At 36.4% G+C, this 18,165-nt stretch overlaps 1 protein-coding gene across 4 annotated transcripts; it reads right to left on the bottom strand.

Annotated features, from left to right (window-relative positions):
• Positions 1-62: 62 nt before the first annotated feature.
• Positions 63-12,897, bottom strand: LOC147403946 (inositol-tetrakisphosphate 1-kinase 3-like). Of its 4 annotated transcripts, none has more exons than XR_015177664.1 (11): positions 12,453-12,897; positions 11,427-11,508; positions 10,773-10,805; positions 2,698-2,818; positions 2,375-2,467; positions 1,964-2,083; positions 1,689-1,865; positions 1,131-1,186; positions 862-946; positions 448-615; positions 64-398 (listed from the first exon to the last, which is right to left on the bottom strand). XR_015177664.1 is itself a non-coding variant. In XM_086439751.1 (10 exons), exons 1-10 carry the CDS (start codon positions 12,632-12,634, stop codon positions 518-520), a joined length of 1,047 nt encoding a protein of 348 aa, XP_086295877.1. In that variant the 5' UTR covers positions 12,635-12,897; the 3' UTR covers positions 65-517. The 4 variants fall into 4 exon arrangements, 2 of the variants coding, with proteins under 2 accessions (XP_086295878.1, XP_086295877.1); XR_015177665.1 differs by having other exon boundaries at positions 64-394; positions 449-615; XM_086439751.1 differs by having other exon boundaries at positions 65-615.
• Positions 12,898-18,165: the final 5,268 nt, after the last annotated feature.

The following is an 18,165-nucleotide window of genomic DNA, read 5'->3' as shown; positions in this document are numbered from 1 at the left end:
GTTTATCCAAAACAAAGGGATGCAAAATTTCAAAAACAATGTACACTGTATAATCTGGTGGAATATTATGCCCTGGGTTTGGAGGAGAGGACGTGATACAGGAGGAGAGAATTTCTCAATAATTAATGTTTTAGAGTTATGGGGGCAACCGGATGCTCCGTAGTATATGGGCTTTTGTCATCATACCCCTCCCCAGAATTAAAATTAAGACGGATAAAATTAGAAAACAGAGATCACAAGAATGCATTCTGACAAATTCCTTGTTATGATAGTGTACATAAAGAGACTTCTTCCATATGGGCATATGATCCTACCAGTCACAGTAATTACAGATTCCATTTTGCCCAAATGCCAACCCCCCCAAACCACCACATACATGGCATTCAAGGATTAGGAATGGAATACACATGAAAACTTGACATGGCATTCAAGGATTAGGAATGGAATACACATGAAAACTTGACATGGCACGTTAGAGTGGACTTGTTTAATGGCGGCAGAGCAAGGGCAGGTCCCTTCAACAGTTATTAACTGGACGATTCTTGTACTTGCTCTGGACCAAGCTCAGGAGGAAATCTGTAAATATGTGCTCATATCCTGGCATTTTACCTAAACCTGTAGGAGTTAAAAAGCCTTTATAAGAACTAAAAACTAAATGGATGCATGCCTACAAGGGAGGGGCTGTAGGAAGAAACAGGTGCATCTAAAGCACAAAGGGATGCAAAATTTCGAAAACAATGCTCACTTAGAAAACAACAAAACACATTTTCCTGTTACAAAAGCATTTGGAGGAATATCATGGTAGTAGGCATCAGCAAGGATAAATTAAAAGAGGAACAATGAGAACAGGTTTTCACTTGCCAGGGAAATAGTTGATGTCGATGACATAAAATCGGTCTCTGGTTCCATGCTCTCGAATTATATCTACGTTGAACAACCTCAAACCCTACACAGTATATAACAAAACAACCAAGCATTACTTATTATTTTATTTTATTAAAAAAAAAAAAAAAGGAAGAAATATTTGGATTACATTCTCAATGTAGGAGGACCCAAAAAAAATGCATGTTAATCTATAGATGAATTGAAGTAAATATTACAGCAAAGACGACGAAGAAAATGAAAGTTACCAGCCGACGACGGAGCTCCTTTGCAAGCCTCTCGAGTAAAGGTCGTGGAGGAAGCTCTGGCAGCAAAAGGGATGAAGTAAATACCTTTTCCACAAAAAGGGTGTGAAGGGCAACCAAAAAAAAAAAAAGACGGGAAATTTTGTATTTGTTTTTTTCTAATACAAGTAAAAAAAAATTTAATTAAGAAAAAAAGAAAAAGTAGGCCGAGATGGCCCTCAAAAACATGGATACAAGAAACCAAAAAGAACAACAAAAAAAAAGGCCAAAAACAGCCCAACCCGACTACAAAGCACCAAGTGAGTCCCACTTGAACACAAAAAACCTCAAAACAAACACTTGAAATCTTTGCTCAGCTTGCACCAATAATAAAGTAGGCCCAAGATCTCTAGAATCACATCATGAGTGGAATCCTCCTTTCCCTAGGACACCTTGTTATTCTTTCCAAAGCCCCCCAACAAACGAGGAACAGAAGGATGGCCCATAAAACACTTTTGTTAGTGAAAAAAACATTGTTAGTGGAAATTAATGATAGAACAATGGGACTCTCAAGTAGCTCACCAGCAATACCAGGGTCAAGATCAGCATCATCTGCAGAAGCTGCAGCACATGAAACCCTTGGGAAACGGAATACACCAACATTATTTAATTGTTCACGTTTATTCACATCAGGTAGAGAGAAACGCCGTACAACTTTAATAGTTTCCCCAACAATATAAACCTTGAAGAGAACACCTCCTATAACCAGATAAGTACGATATGGCTCCAGATTATCAACACAGCAAAAGTTAAAATAAAGCTACTGATGTAACAATACATCAATTCCAATATAATACCATGGTTAACAAACTCCTGTAGAACCAAAGGAGGATCAAGTTTTGATAGGGAGAACTGATCATAAGCAAGAGAGAGTTGATGTGACTTAGGGCTTCCATCAGCAACTAGCGGCTTTGCAACTGAAAAAGAAATTAACCAAAAAGTATGCAAACAATTCACTTGATGAGAAGAGTCACAGAAGACAATAAAATTACAAAAGTGATCTTTTCTATTTGTTATTCTTATTATTTCTTGGGGAAATCAGCTGTGAGGTTGGTTTCGAATACTATAATCTCCCCTTCTTTTTTGGCACACCAGTCCTACTAATATCAAGAGTAGTTTGTTTCAATGACATACAGCTAGTACTGAAGAAAATGCCAATGTTACAACAACAAAAAATGGGGAACCATAGATCTACACTACAACCTTACCTAGGGGTAATGTCAGCCCAGCTTTAACAACTGCATCAGGAATGGATGATGGATCTTTTGTGACAACTAATTGCTTGGGAACTCCAACTTTGCCTACAACAGCAGTTCATATTCGATGTAAAGTTTGCTCCGTTCTACCACAGCTGTTAATATGAGAAACTTAAGCTCCCACACACGTCAATTTTTGTACACAAGTATGCAGATATGATATCAAAATATTTTGATGGCTAACCCTCACAAAGCCTTTTTTTTTAAGATTAAAAAAAAAAAGGCTGCATTCACCAGATATATCTTTTTGCTAGGAGAACTACTAATCGACTTACCATAGCGGTCCGACAAGTTCAGATCAGCCACATCCTGAAGCATGGATTGGCGATTGTGTACATGTTGTATGGCATCTGGAGGGTCTAGAACTGTAACTTCTGGATGCTTTTGCCCAAAATCCTTTAATAAAAGGAAAAGGAAAAAAAATGGGGTCAGAAAGGGCTAGACACGAACTGGACAGTAAAATTTAAATAAAAAAAAATGAAAGATATTGAACAAAAGTGATCAAAAGCATCTGAAGAAGGAATGTCAATAAATAGTGATCCAGTTTATCATTTATAAGATTGTTGCAGGGCTCTGGTCTCATATGTTTTTAAGAAAATCAAATCTGTGTGCTTTTTATCCAAGGAGACCTCAAAAAATGCGGAAAGGAAGTAGGCGTGTGAACAAACTTGAGAGAGTTAACCCACATGCTTTTATCCTTATCTCAGGTTCTGGTCCCGTATACTTTTGAGATGAATCATCTTAAGAATTGGAAGTTTGTCACCAAGATATGCTATAAGATTATCATTCATACTATTATAGTATTTTTTATCTAAAACTGCAAACAATGTCAAGGTGATTAATTTAATAAATCCACCAAGCATGAAGCCAAATATGCAAGCTTGTAAGTAGGCAACAAATAGACCAAGATATAGGTCTGGCTCCCCTATACACACGTAATTGCAGATAACATGAGAGTTTATAGTTCATGTAATATTCCACTTGATAAATCAAAGAGACTGACACATAATTTATTTTGGGCATTTCACAAATAATTGATTCCATGGAAGGTCATAATTTGTGTAATCAACTACTTAAGAAATAAAGAGACTGCCACACCTCATTTATTCAAATCCTGCCAAACCACCATTAATCATCAACTGAAATAATTAATTTATGATCTAGCTGAGTCAGAGATGTTGCTGCTAGAATCCTTGCACATGAAAAATGGACTGATTCTTTCATTTTGAAATAAGTCAAGCAAATATTCTTGTCAAACTAATAAATCTGAGATAATATAAAAAGCTGGCTCTAAAAACATGAAAGGCAACATCCACAGCCCTTCAACAATTAACCTAATCAACTGAGCTATCCTATATATAGAAGAAACAAGCAAAATAAAAAAAATAAAAAAATGGTGCCCCAGACAACTGTTAAGCCGGAAAATCAGAAAATTCATATTGTAAAGCAAACCACACAATAACACAATGATTTACGTGGTTCGGCAATTTGCCTACGTCCACGGGAGACAATGAAAATTCAATATATATGTGGAAAAATATACAACTCTCTCAATCTCACACTCTCTGATTTACAAATTTTTTCTTCTTCAGATTGCTACACATTTATAAATGAACAAAAAAGAGAAATTTATAGGGGAGAAGGGGTTAGTGAAGCTCACCATGGAAGACTTCTTCCATGGTTAGTGAGCATACCAATGAAAACTTCACCAATTTGACCCACAATTTCAACAATCTCCACCTTGACGAAAGTCCACCAATCAACGTTGCCTCCCATGCGCCCTTAGGTGCTATGAGTTCGAGAGATATTGATCAAGTCCAAACAGTGTTGGAACTTAATCCCTGTAACCACTTTTGTCAGCATGTCTACAAGATTATCTGCAGTCCCAATCTTCTGAAGTAGAATGTTCCCTTCATCTACTATTTCTCAAACAAAGGGGAAACGAACATCAATGTGCTTGGTGCAGGAATGATGGACCTGATTCTTTGTCAAACAAATGGCATTCTGGCTGTCACAAAAAATCTCCACGTTTTTCTAAATAATTCCCAAGTCTTCAATCAAACCATGAAGCCAAATAGCTTCCTTGAACACTTCTGTTACAGTCATATACTCTGCCTCTGTAGTAGACAAAGTCATTGTTGACTGTAATGTTGATCTCCAACATACTGGCACTCCTCCCATAGTGAATACGTAACCATTAGTAGATCGGCGTTTGTTAAGATCTCCAACATAGTCTGAATCTACATATCCAACTAGATGCCCATCAACTGTCTTATCTCTTTCAAACTTCAAACTAATATCCACAATACCCTGAATGTAGGGTAGAATCCACTTTATCACTTGTCAATGGCCTTTACCTGGATTGTGCATGTAACGGCTCACCATACTTACTGCGTGGGATATGTCGGGTCTAGTACACACCATCGCATACATCAAGGCACCAACTGCATTTGCATATGGAACATGATCCATCTACCTCTTCTCATCATCTGTACTTGGTGACATCAATGCACTCAGGTTGAAATGTGGAGGCAATAGTGTACTTACAAATTTAGTCTTGCCATCAATGCCAAACCGTTGAAGTACTTTCTTAATACTGAGTTTGAGTTAAACTGACTGTGCCTTTCCTCCGTCTCTCCTGATTTCCATCCCAAGAATTTTCTTGGCCTCTCCAAGATCCTTCATCTCGAACTTTGAGCTCAATTGATCCTTAGCCTGTCGATCTCCACCTTGCTCTTAGATGCGATAAGCATATCATCCACGTATAAGAGCAAATAGACAAAAGTACCATCTTGAAGTTTACAAAAGTAGACACAATGATCAAATTGACTGCGTGTGTACCTCTGATTTCTTACAAAGTAGTCAAACTGCTTGTACCACTTTCACGATGACTGCTTCAAGCCATACAGTGACTTGCTCAACTTGCAAGCACAATTCTCACGTTTGGGAACTTTGAACCCATTTGGCTGAAACATATAGATTTCCTCATTTAAAGCACCATGGAGGAATGCAGTCTTCACATCAAGTTAAGCTAGCTCGAGATCAAACTGTGCTACCAAAGCTAATAATATCCGAATTGACGAATACTTAACAAGTGAGAATACCTCATAGTCTATTCATTCTTTCTGAGTATAGCCTTTCGCTACCAATCTAGCTATGTATCTGATGTTGTCTTTGCCAGTATCACCTTCCTTCTTGGCATAGACCCATTTGCAGCCAATAGCTTTCTTACCCTTTGGAAGTTGAACTAACTTCCAAGTTTGATTCTAGTGCAGCAATCTTATCTCCTCATCCATCGTCATCTTCTAATTGACATGGTCCGCACTCTGCACAGCTTCTTTGTATGTGTACAGGACATCATCATCAATCACTAGAAAAATGTATGCCACTATGTTAATGTATCGAGCAGATATCCAAATATTTCTCTTTGGTCTACTAGTGGCAGTAGAGTCTGGCTGCTGATTGATCATCGGTGTTGGTGCTGGATCCTCCACCTCAACTAAGATTTTGTCTTGATCATCAAATTCATCTTTAGGACGATCGATTGTCTGAACGGTCTTTTCTGGAATCTCAAACTCCACATGTTGGAGAGAATTTGGGTCCTCATTCTCCTTTTCTGGTGTTGTCTATTTTAGCATTACATACTCGTCAAAGGTAACATCTCGGTTTAGAACGATCTTCTTTGACTTGTGACACCATAGTCTGAATGCTTTAATTACTTCACTAAATCCCATGAAAAGAGTTTTCTTAAATCTAGGATCCAATTTTGATTCCTTAACATGAAAGTATGCAGGACACCCAAATATATGCAAGCAATCATAATCAAAAACGGGTTGTCTAGACCATACCTTCTTAGGAGTTTTGCCATCAAGTGCAGTAGCAGGAAGTCTATTGACAAGATGAGAGGCATATGACAAAGCCTCTGCCCAAAATGCCTTGCTTAACCCGGATTGAGACAGCATACATCGAACCTTATCAACCAACGGGCAATTCATTCATTCTGCTACACCATTCTACCGTGGCGTGCTAGGAACAGTAAAGTGTGTGGCTATCCCTTCGTTTTGACAGACCTTTAGGAAAGGATGTGATTTGTAAGCACCACCATTATCTGATCTAAGCCTCTTGAGCTTCCTACCTATTTGGGTTTCAATCATCTTCTTCCATTTAAGGAAGATATCCAAAACTTCATCCTTGTGTTTCATGGTGTATACCCATACATATCTAGAGAAATCATCAATAAAAGTCACAAACCAATGTTTACCTCCCAATGAAGCATTTGTAGAAGGTCCCCAAACGTCAGTGTTAACATAGTCCAGTGTTGCCTTGGTATGAAGAATTGCGGTGCTGAACTTGACTCTCGTATGCTTGCCCAAGACGCAATGCTCGCAAAAATCCAATTTTCCACTCTTGGCACCTTTCAATAGACCTTGTTTCACCAAGCCTTGTAAAACCTTCTCCCCGGCATGCCCTAAGCGCATGTGCCAGAGTCGAGAATTATCAGATGCCTCATCTTCAGAACTACTAGAGACAGTTGCTCTCCCTGTGATTGTATGCCCATTCAAGAAATATAGATTTTCCTTTCGAGTACCCTTCATCTCCAAGAATGCTCCACGTACAACCTTCAGGACTCCATTTTCCATGGTCACCTTCTAACCGTTGGAGTCTAAGACCCCAAGTGAAATGAGGTTCTTCTTCAGATTCGGAACATATCTAATATCTGTAAGTCGTCTGATTATACCATCATGCATCTTCAACGCTGTCCCTATCCCCTATGTCTAACAGGCATTATCGTGTTGCCCATAAGCAAAACTCTATCAAATTCCTGAAAACTTGAGAACCAATGCCTATTAGGACACATATGGGAGGAACATCTGGAATCCAAAATCCATTTATCAGACTAACTGTCTGATGATGAAACTATAAAAGTTGATTCCTCTTTTTCATCTTCTTTTCTTGCAACGTTCACGGTTGTCTTGTACTTGTTCGAACAATCTTTCTTCCAGTGCCCCTTCTGGTGACAATAGGCACACTCGTCCTTCATAGGATGTTTTCTTGATGATTCTCCTCTTGATTTGAGCGAGATCTTCCACGCCCACTGGATCCTCCGGATCTTCTGTTGTTTCCTCTGCCCCTGGCTACCATCAATGCTTCTGGTGTTGAGTCCTTGTGATCATTTTGATCCTTCTTTCGATATTCATTATTCACCAAAGCATTAGAAACATCTATGAATTTAACCTCATCTTTTCCATATAGCAAAGTTGTGGTTAAGTGTTCATAACTTTCAGGCAAGGAATTTAACAACAAGAAAGCCTTGTCTTCATCAACAATATCACCATCTAGATTTTGCAGATCAGCTAGAATTTATTGAAATTGTTCAAGTGTTCATTCATAGGCATACCTTTCTTGTACTGGAAGCGAAAAAGCTTCTTTTTCAAGTAGAGTCGATTCTCTACACTTTTCGTCGTGTACTTGTCCTCCAGTTGTTTCTGGAAACTTGATGCTATAGTCTCCTTCATGACAAATTACTTCTAGTCCATGGCTAGGCACAACCGGATTGTGCCGCAAGCTTAGCGATTTACAAATTTCCAATCTTCATCAGAAATATCCTTGGGTTTAGAATCCAAGGCAATATGGGACCCTTCTAGGAATAATTGATCCAGAACTTCACATTGCCACATACCTAAGTTATTGGTGCCGTCAAACTTCTCAACATGAAACTTTGAGTTTGACATCGAACTTTTTTGCCAAGAGGTTCTGGTTGATAGAGGGGATTGAAATTCAATTTGGTTTTTCCAAAATTTCTCAAGCATTTTGACCTTCTATAATGTCCGAAACAGAGTCTATATAGCTCCACTAAGTCAATTCAAAAACTTAGGAGCAGAATTAGCAGAAACAGACGGCACGGTTGCATCTAGAACAGTCCAAATGGCTAGAAATCGGTCCGACTCAGTTGAAAACGGGCCAAAAAATGGACTAAGTTGCCTAAAAAAACACTGAGCTAATTGACTCGAGAATATATTGGAATATTCCTTCTAGATCCACTCAAGTGGCCCAACTTGGCTCAGCTTGGTCAAATTCGATCTAACTCGGTGAGTCGACTCAGCAACTCGGTACCGTCTCCTTCGTTGGGCAGCAGCAAAAAAAAAATGTAGGATAGAGGAATATGCAGGGCGGGTAAGATACACTCACCGACTTCAGGCGGCGCGTGAGGCAGAGGTCAGGTGAGTTGGAATCGTTTCTCTGAGATGAACGCAACAATATGCCCAACTTCGATTTCGACCACTTTTGAAAAATTGGATGTTGCTCAACAATGGTGTTTTCTGACCTTAACAATGCTCTGATACCAATTTGTTAAATTAGAAAATCAAAAAATTTAGATTGTAAAGCAAACCACACAATAACACAATGATTTACGTGGTTCGACAATTTGCCTACGTCTATAGGAGGAAACAAAAATTCAATATATAAGTGGAGAAATATACAACTCTCTGAATCTCACTCTCTGATTTATAGATTTTTCTTCTTCAGATGTTCACATTTACAAATAAACAAATGAGAGAAATTTGTAGGGAATGGGGTTGGTGAAGTTCACCATGGAAGACTTCTTCCGTGGTTAGTGAGTACACCAATGAGGACTTCAGAAAAATTGGCAAAAGAAATTAGCAAACACATGTTGAACCTCTTAAGTACTCTTTCAATATATTGTGCCTGAGATAACCACAATCTGAAGAGTTTTCTATGAAGGATTTGGGTGCATCAAAACAAATCCTTGGTATGTAGATCAACAGGGATAGAAAGAACATAAGATTGTGATTATCTCAGGTACAATACATTGAACTGAAGAGGTTCAACATGAATCATGCAAAACCAACAAGTACTCCTCTAGTAAGTCACTTTGCACTTTCGAGAAGGCAAGAAGCGACAACAGATGAGGAGTGGGAATACATATCAAAGGTACCATATGCTTCAACAATTGATAGCCTTATGTATGTCATGGTTTGTACTAGACCAGACATTGTACAGCAGTGAGAAAACAGATTTATGAATTATCCAAGCAAGTTGCATTGGAAGGATGTACAATGGATTACGAGGTATTTTAGGGGTACCACAAATCTATCTTTTTGTTATGGTGGAATAAAGATTAGTCTGCAAGGGTATGTTGATTCTGACATAACAAGATCACTAAATGGCAAAAATAGCACTACAGGCTATATCTTTACATTGGGTAGTGCAGCAGTGAGTTGGGTCTTAAGATTACAGAAGATAGATACTCTCTCGACTACAAAAGTAGAATATGTTGCAGTTATAGAAGCGTGTAAGGAAATGATATGACTCAATCTCTTTTGAAGGAGTTCGATAAGGTGCCAGATGATTGCAAGTTGCACAGTGATAAAGTGCAATTCACCTAGCAAAGAACTAAAAATATCATTCGAGGACGAAGAATATTAACATCAAGTATCACTTTATACGTTCAGTTCTGGAGGAGAGGGTGTTTACTTTGGAAAAGATTCACACAAGTGTGAATCTTGCAGATATGTTCATCAAGGTAGTTACTATTGAGAAATTGAAAAATTGTTTAACTTCTATTGATCTTCAAGCTTAAAAGATAAGGATGATTCACACCGAATTTGCTATGAAGGCGTTACTTATCAAATGCAACAAGTTTAGTGAAAGATATTCTTGATCAGTCTCCAAATAGGAGATTGTTATTGTGGAGACATAACCATGGAGGCAACGTTGATTAGTGGATTTTAGCAAAGGTGAAGATTGTTGAAATGATGGGTCAAATTAGTGAAGTCCTCATTGGTGTGCTCACCAACCATGGAAGAAATCCTCCATGGTGGGGCTTCACCAACCCCATCTCCCCTATAAATTTCTCTCCTTTCTTCATTTGTAAATATGTGGCAATCTAAAGAAAAAAAATATGTAAATTAGAAAGTGTTAGATTGAGAAAGTTGTATATTTCTCCACATATATATTGAATTTCCGTTGCTTCCTATGGACGTAGGCAAATTGCCGAACCACGTAAATCATTGTGTTATTGTGTGGTTTACTTTACAATCTGAATTTTCTGGTGTGCTCACTTGTTGAAATTCTTGAAGTCTCAACCTCAACAATCCAATCATCATTCATGACGACAGAGGAATGAGTAAGCAATCAAAAATTACATCAGACGGGCATGAGTTCCAAGTTTTAAGATATCCAATTGTAAAACAGCCTCTGCCAGCACATACTGAGCAACATAACATATAAGGACATCAAACAAACATGATTTAACAGAAATCAGCAGTCTCTATAAAGTTAACGCTTAAGAAAAGAAATAAACACTAAAAAGTTTAGATTGACAAACCTCAAGAATTTGACACCACTCCTTTCCTGACAACTGGATGAGGAAGAAAATATAAATTTCATTAGATATGATTCATATGAACAAACTTCAAATCATTGAACCAAAAGATTTCCATCCAAATTCATTAAAATAATGTTCAATTCAAGCACAATGCAAGAAGCATCTATATAATAAAACGCAACCGTAGGGCCCACTTTGCTATAGTTTTGTGGGGGACAAACATCACACCCATCCCTTTGTGTGGGCCCCACTATATTGCCTTCTCTCTTCAATCTTCACTCCTTCAACTTTATTATCTTCTCTCCTTCCTCCTCCAATAATACCCATCTAACTACTATTTTTCCTCTTTTACCCCTTTAATAATACCCTTTCAATTTTATTATTTTTCCTCTTTTACCCCCTTAACACCCAAAGAGGATGACCGTGCCGTAAACATGGGCGAACTCTAGTCCAATGATAAATTGAAAATTTACTAAAACATGTACATGCATATATTCTTCTAGTTAAATCACCATTTCGTGAGTCAAAATCACCCGGAATACCCAACAAAGACTGGAAGGGAAAAGCAATTCGTGGAACAACAAAAATGCATTCCAAAAATCAATAACAAGGTTTCGAAGGGGAAAACTAGATAAGACATAAAGCTCCGCTAACCTTATGTAAAAGAACGTCAAATGGACCTTGATCCGAAAGTGGTCTGTTTAGGTCAACAGCAACAAATAATATTCCCTTATTCCTGCATCATATATGATTAGTAGTCATTAGAATTGCCAAGGAGAGAGGGTAAAATACAATACATAAATACATATACATATAGGTTTAAGAGTGAAGGTGGGGGGTTGATGATTATCACACACAAACTTTACCACCTCTCCAAGGTGACACCTTCTTTTAGGCATAAATTCATGTATGTTAAATAATACATTTTTTTCATTGACCCATGGTTCAATGACACTGTAGATATAAACCCCTACCATTATCATCATCAATATATCCCAAATTTTATTACAGATTTCAATACGTTAAAGAAAATGGTAGGTCAAAACAATAACGCAAGAAACTGCGAAAAGTTTTAATAGGGAAGTAGGGGAAAAGTCTTACTCTGTAGTATTTTTTTTTTTTTTTTGTTGACAACAGTACGATAGCATCAAGAATTGACTTTGATGTCCTCTTCGTATACTATTCTTAAGGTATATATGGCAGAATATACCAATTCGGGAAAACAGAAAGAAACCAAAATTCCAGATATCAAGAACAATAAGTCAAACAAACAATGGTCATATTGTATTTATAAATTAAGATCCACATACTCAGTCAAGTTTTTTTATTATTTTCGTCGAAAATCCACTGCAAAGGGCATAAAGACCAAGATTCCAGAAGAAAAACGATCTTTTATATTTACAGAAATCAGTGAAAACTATAACATAAATAAATAAATAAACAAATATCTCAGGGGAAAAAAAGGAGAAAGAATGCTACAGATCTGACTAGAGGGGGGAAAAAAGACAAATTTTCCCAAATTTATCTAAATTGTAGTTTCTAGCAAGCAACACTGTGAAGTGTCACACACACACACACGGGCGCGCGCACACACACAAACACGCATACAGAGAGAAATCAGGAAACGAAAAGGAGAAAAGTTTCAAACTTGAAATCAAATACATTAGACCAAATAATTACCTAGCCAAACCTTCGAGCTTCGGCTGCAAGAAGCTCTTCGTCTTCTTCGACGTCAAAGCGTATCCAACAACGAGTTTCTGCGGTTCAGGAAACCCTGAACCAATCGAATACGACTGCGGAGAATTTATATCGTTCTCGTTCTCCTCCACATTTCTACACAAAATTTCTTCGTTGAACCTCATGCCCTTCTCAATCTTTCAAAATCAAAACCTAATTTATTTGATTTCCTCAACCAAAACTCATCAAACCAACAAGTTCCGTGACCAAAAAAAAAAGAAGATGAATTTGAAATTAGAGAATTACAGATCAAGCAATGTTAGTTGATAAAAGAGACACTCAAAGGTAGAAATCCGAGTTTCTAGGGTTTTCTGATTCTCTATCTCGCTTTTAAGAGAGAGAGCGCGAGCGGAACTTGGAGAAATGGCGGAAGGAGAGAGGATAGATGATGCAGGCGTGATGAACGTGTAAATAAATACTGTAGAGTGGAAAGGATATATTCCTGACATACCCCTGTTCATTAATTATAATTACTCAAATGCCATTTTGGAGAATAGTTCTTATCATCCTCCGTAGAGAAGTCATCCTTAGTATGACCAAAGTTCACAATAATCCCCGAGATTACCCTTCACAAATCTCATAGATAATTTCATGGTCCAGAGCTACGGAAGTGTACTACGTCCTCAGGAGGATATGATCGTTTTGTTCTATATTTGCATGAATATTCATTCGAATTGACGTTGTTTGTCGTGTGTTGAGTCTTTGAAGAGTCAAAATATAAGGTAATTCAGAATACCTCACCTGAGTTCCAGGAAAACTAAATATACTCCTCTGAATTTTCAAAATGATAATTTGCCCTACTTGACACAAGTCTTCCATTAGAGACTAAAAGTAAATGACCTAAATGCCCTCTTCTTTAACCTCTCGCCATATATCCTTGATTTTTTTCATTTCACCAAAATTCCACCACCTTCAACTTCTGGACAGAGTCAGTTATTTCTTCCTCACCACCTATTTTATTGTTGAGGTTTGGAGTTTGAAGGAGGAAGAATCTTTGTGGTCGGAGACAAGGATATCTTAGTCATTTTAACTACTAATAGTAGAGTGTAAGGTGTGTCATATCATCATTTTGAAAGTTCTGAGGTCAATTTCTAAATTTCACCAAAAACAGAAAGCGTTACCTATAAATCACCCAAAATTAAAAGGTGTGTCGTCATTGTGGGTCCACACGGTCCTTATCAGTAACGTCAATAGTGTCTGATTTCATTATTTCTTCAGATATTCAAGAGAAATGATGATCCACTTATAGTAATTATTTATTTTTTATTTGTGGTAGCATTTCATGCATGATTTATTTTTTGAGACATTTACTGGGCAGACCTATCTGGGGCAATTTTAGTACAAAGCCTTACTTTATGAATCATGCTACCATGACTTTTTTAGTATGATTTAAAGCCTTACTAATGATCGTTGGACCCACGTGGATGATCAAATTAGCAATCCAATAATACGGCCTTCTAGGTTACATGCAAAACCCAGATTCAAAATTAAAAAAAAGAAAAAACACACACACACACACACACCCTTTTTGAGTTTGATCGCAAGTGTTGAAAATGGATGGTTACCAAACTTCTAAATTTAAAATTAAAATTTAATGGTGAAAATAAATATATATTTTTTTTTCAAAGTTCTTGGAATTTTGTCCTTTATGACCTAGTGACATCAGATCACATTTTTATTTTTCACAAATTGATATACTTAGAATCCACTCTAAGGTATGTTAAGTAACAAATTAACATCATAAAATTGAATTTTATGACATGAATCCCCACTCCAAGATTTGACTCGTATCAGACTTGATAAAGTGAGGTTTGTTGGGTAATAAACTTGATAAAGTAAGGTTCCCTTAGAGTTGTCAGAACTTCAAAATAGTTTTTGTAATAAAAATGCAACAATTGGGTCAATCGGGTAAATCTCTCTTATTTATTTATTAGTAAGTAATTAGTGAGTGAATGAAGGTTTTTAAGGTTACTCATGGCGGTATGGACATTAACAGGCCTTTGCACCTCAACAAGTTGGCACCATCAACATCTCATGCATGATGTTTTTATTCAAATTTGTATTTTTGTTCTTTTTCCTTAGATATTTGGTAGGTTTATGCAACACCCACTTGATCTTGTGGTTGTTACATTCCCCTTTTTTCAAGAGGTCATTTGGTTGGTTACCGTGTGGGTTTTAGTTTTATTGGTTGACATTTTTTCTCTTATATATATATATATATATATATATATATATTTCTTCTAATAGGTTATAAAATAATTTGTTGACATATTTCAATGTAATTTTAAGTCTGAGGAATAGATACAAGTGTAATTTTGATATGATATTTGAGTTTTGGTGTCAACCAATTTAAGTCAAGTTTGAAAGAGTTAACCCACTCTCATAAAAGGTGAATTGTGCTCCACTGAGTCTAGATTTATGCACCTTTCAAAATCATCGAAAATTATCTGATGCTATTCTTGGTAAAAATTGGTGTTCAATCTCCGATCTAATTTAAAATTTTATTATTTTATGATTTAATTTTTAATTAATTTTATTAATAGATCAGACATTCATCTATCTATCTATCTATATAAAGTTGGGATCCGTTGACTCCTAAGAATTACTCATGAAAAAAACACATGATCCCAACACTTTAAACATAAAATCCAATTGTTGAGATTTATGAGTATCTTGATAACACAAATCTCAAAAATACTTATTTTGATTATAAATCTCAACCATTAGATTTTGCCTTTAAAAAGTTGGGATCTCATCTTTTTTTCATTAGTCATTCTTAGGAGTCAAGGGATCTTGACTCATATATATGGGGGGGGGTTTGGTTCAGGAGTCAATAAGATAATCAAAGTGTTGTCTTATATGGGCTAAAAGTTTGGTAATGAGCTAATTTTTTGTGAGGATAATCTCTACGATGAGTAGATCATCCTCACAAAAAAAATCAGCCCATTATAAAACTTCTAACCCCATTGGTCCATTTTTAGTGTTAATTTGTAAATCACTTTTAATGGGATTAGAAGTATTAAAATGTGTTGATTTTTTGTGAGGATGATCATCTCAACATAGAGACCATCCTCATAAAATGTAACTCTATTCTAAAACTTTTAGCCATATAGAAAAATATTTGGCTCTCGAATGCTACCTTATGCATACATACTAGAGTTTGCTCGTACCTATGGCACGAGACATCCTCTTTAGGGTCAAGGGTGTAAAAATAGAAAATAAAATAAAGCTAGAGAGATATTATTAAAAAAATTGAAGTTAAAGGGGTAAAAGAGAAAATATAATAAAGTTAAAAAAGAGTAAATATTAAATACTATAAAGTGGCCCCCACAAATTCAAAACTTGGTGGAGGGAGGGGGGGTTTATCCCTCACAACATTGTAGCAAAGTGAGCCCTATAGTTGTGTTTTATCATATAGATACACACATAAACAATATAGTAACGGGCAAAATTGACATTGTTAGGCCCTAGGTTGATTCGGATTTAATCAATTAACTTTTTTGTAATTGAATCATATCTTTGCGAGCTCAAAATCAAGGTCCTAAACCTTGTTTATTATCATGATGAGACGGGTCTGTAATCCAACAGGCCAAATTGACAAATCTAGTGAGAATCATAAAGAGTCGTACTAAAGTGACGTCAAGCTAGAATCTCAATTTAGACTTATTGACGTGAAAGTGGGTAGGAACCATATGTGCTTTTTCACTCTTATCTTGATGAAAGCATATTATATGGTTCTCATGCACTTTCACGTCAAGAAGTGCGATATGAAGTTCTAGCCTAAGGTCACTCCAGTATTATTCAATCATAAATATCCCTTTGGACTTGCAAAATGATGATATCTAAATAATAAAACATAATTATACATCCCACTTCTGTGGTGGGAGGTGCCCACATTTATACTTTTACTATTTCAATTGACATATTTTAGAGGAAAAAAAAAAAAAAATCAAAAGATTGGAGATAAGGATATTTCATTTTTTTTTTCCTTATCAATCTCTCGTAAAATACCACATCATTAGGGGTATTTCTAAATTTTAACTAAAAACTCATAGGGGTACCTCAAAATTACTCAAAACAATATATTTTCAATAACCAATAGTTGGCATTGATATAGTATTTTGTTAGCTTTTCCAACATATATGATCAGTCGACAGTCTACCCACTTCCTCAGCACATCAATTCATTCAATGATCATACACAATTATAACATAGTGTTTTTAGGTATGTTTGAAAGTCATAGAATATTGAAAGAATAATAATAAAGTGACCTTAAAGATTGACCTTATTGCATTATTTGCTTATGTGGAGTTGTGTACGAGTCATAGATGTTTTTCATCGAGATACAAGTGAAAAGTATACGTCAGAAAAGTATGAAATGAGATCAATCTTGAGGTCGTTCCAGCACGACTCATCTCGAAAATAAACAAAATCGATGGTTTTTGACATGACTTTAGTGAGGACATCGTTATTATCTTCAAAGCCTTCTCTTAGATATTTGTTATCTTCATGTCAATATGTTTAGATATTTTATTTTCTATTGTTGAAAATGTGCGTGTTTAATCCGGGTTGAATTAGTTGGTGAACCAGACCCGTGAGCCCTTAAAGGGTCGAGTCCATAGTGAAAATCCAGTTATGAAGAGGCCGATCCAAAAGAAACCCATTAACATTCTGATGTGGTGGTGCACATATAACCATAGATATTTTTCAGTCGTATCTCGATGAAAAAAATCTATGATTATATATACACCACTGCATCAGAAGGTACAACCGATGTACATTTTAATGTTACTTCAGCATTACCCTTCTATTAATTATTAACCTCCCCGACAGATGTGATCGTACAACAGTCTACCTACTTCTTCGTCACATCAATTCGTCCAACGATGTACACGTGGATAATGCAAAATAGCTGTCATTGACGTGATATCATTCTATCTTGTACAAGGCAAGAATCTCCAGGTAATCCAATGGTGCAAACATACGAAGGACAGTTCATCCAACCTCACAATCAGTATCATCTCAAGTGGGTCCCACTACATTGGAGAACAGTTTGTGGCAATTACCACGAGTGGAATGGAATCATTTCTGCTCCAACTATTGTGGGCCCAAAATTAAGTGATATAACTTTGGAATGATAATGACTTCGGATTTGATGTTGGTGGGTGTACGGTGCACCCTACCCCACATACAATCCCAAAGGTATATTAGTCATTTCACTTGATGCATTAATGTCATAATGACACTATGCCCTATTTATTAGTGAGTGCTTTATCCTAACATGTGACACATATGCTCTTATAGGATAGGTCTACATAGATTCATAGAATTCGGGTTGTCAATGGATCGGATCGGACGAACAGGATTAGACCCACGTGGGACCAACCCAATAAGGATTTTATCTGACACCACCAGACTAATCTAATACTAATCGACTTCGACCCTTGTTCAAAGATTTTTTATTGAGAAATTACTTAATAGAACCTAACATTATTTTTTTTTTTTCAATTTAGTCCTTGATTTTTGTGGATTATAAAAAATAATTCATTTTAGTAAATCACTCTTTTCAAAATAGTCCATGACCCCACTCTAGATATTTCTCACAATTAAAAATTATCCCTTTCATTCAAATTCACAATTTTTTATAATAATAATA

Source organism: Akebia trifoliata, chromosome 4 (genome assembly GCF_017979445.1).
Source record: "Akebia trifoliata isolate Shusen 1 chromosome 4, ASM1797944v1, whole genome shotgun sequence".
In the NCBI taxonomy this organism is placed as follows: Eukaryota; Viridiplantae; Streptophyta; class Magnoliopsida; order Ranunculales; family Lardizabalaceae; genus Akebia; species Akebia trifoliata.
Note: the sequence above shows the minus strand (reverse complement) of the source record. Positions and strands in the feature narration are given on the sequence as shown.

Coding starts and splice junctions, on each gene's coding strand:
- LOC147403946 (XM_086439751.1), bottom strand. CDS start 12,634: ATGAGGTTCAACGAAGAAATTTTGTGTAGAAATGTGGAGGAGAACGAG. Junction 2,084..2,374: donor TGGGCTGACATTACCCCTAG/GTAAGGTTGTAG, acceptor TTTCTTTTTCAG/TTGCAAAGCCGCTAGTTGCT. Junction 947..1,130: donor AGGAGCTCCGTCGTCGGCTG/GTAACTTTCATT, acceptor TATACTGTGTAG/GGTTTGAGGTTGTTCAACGT.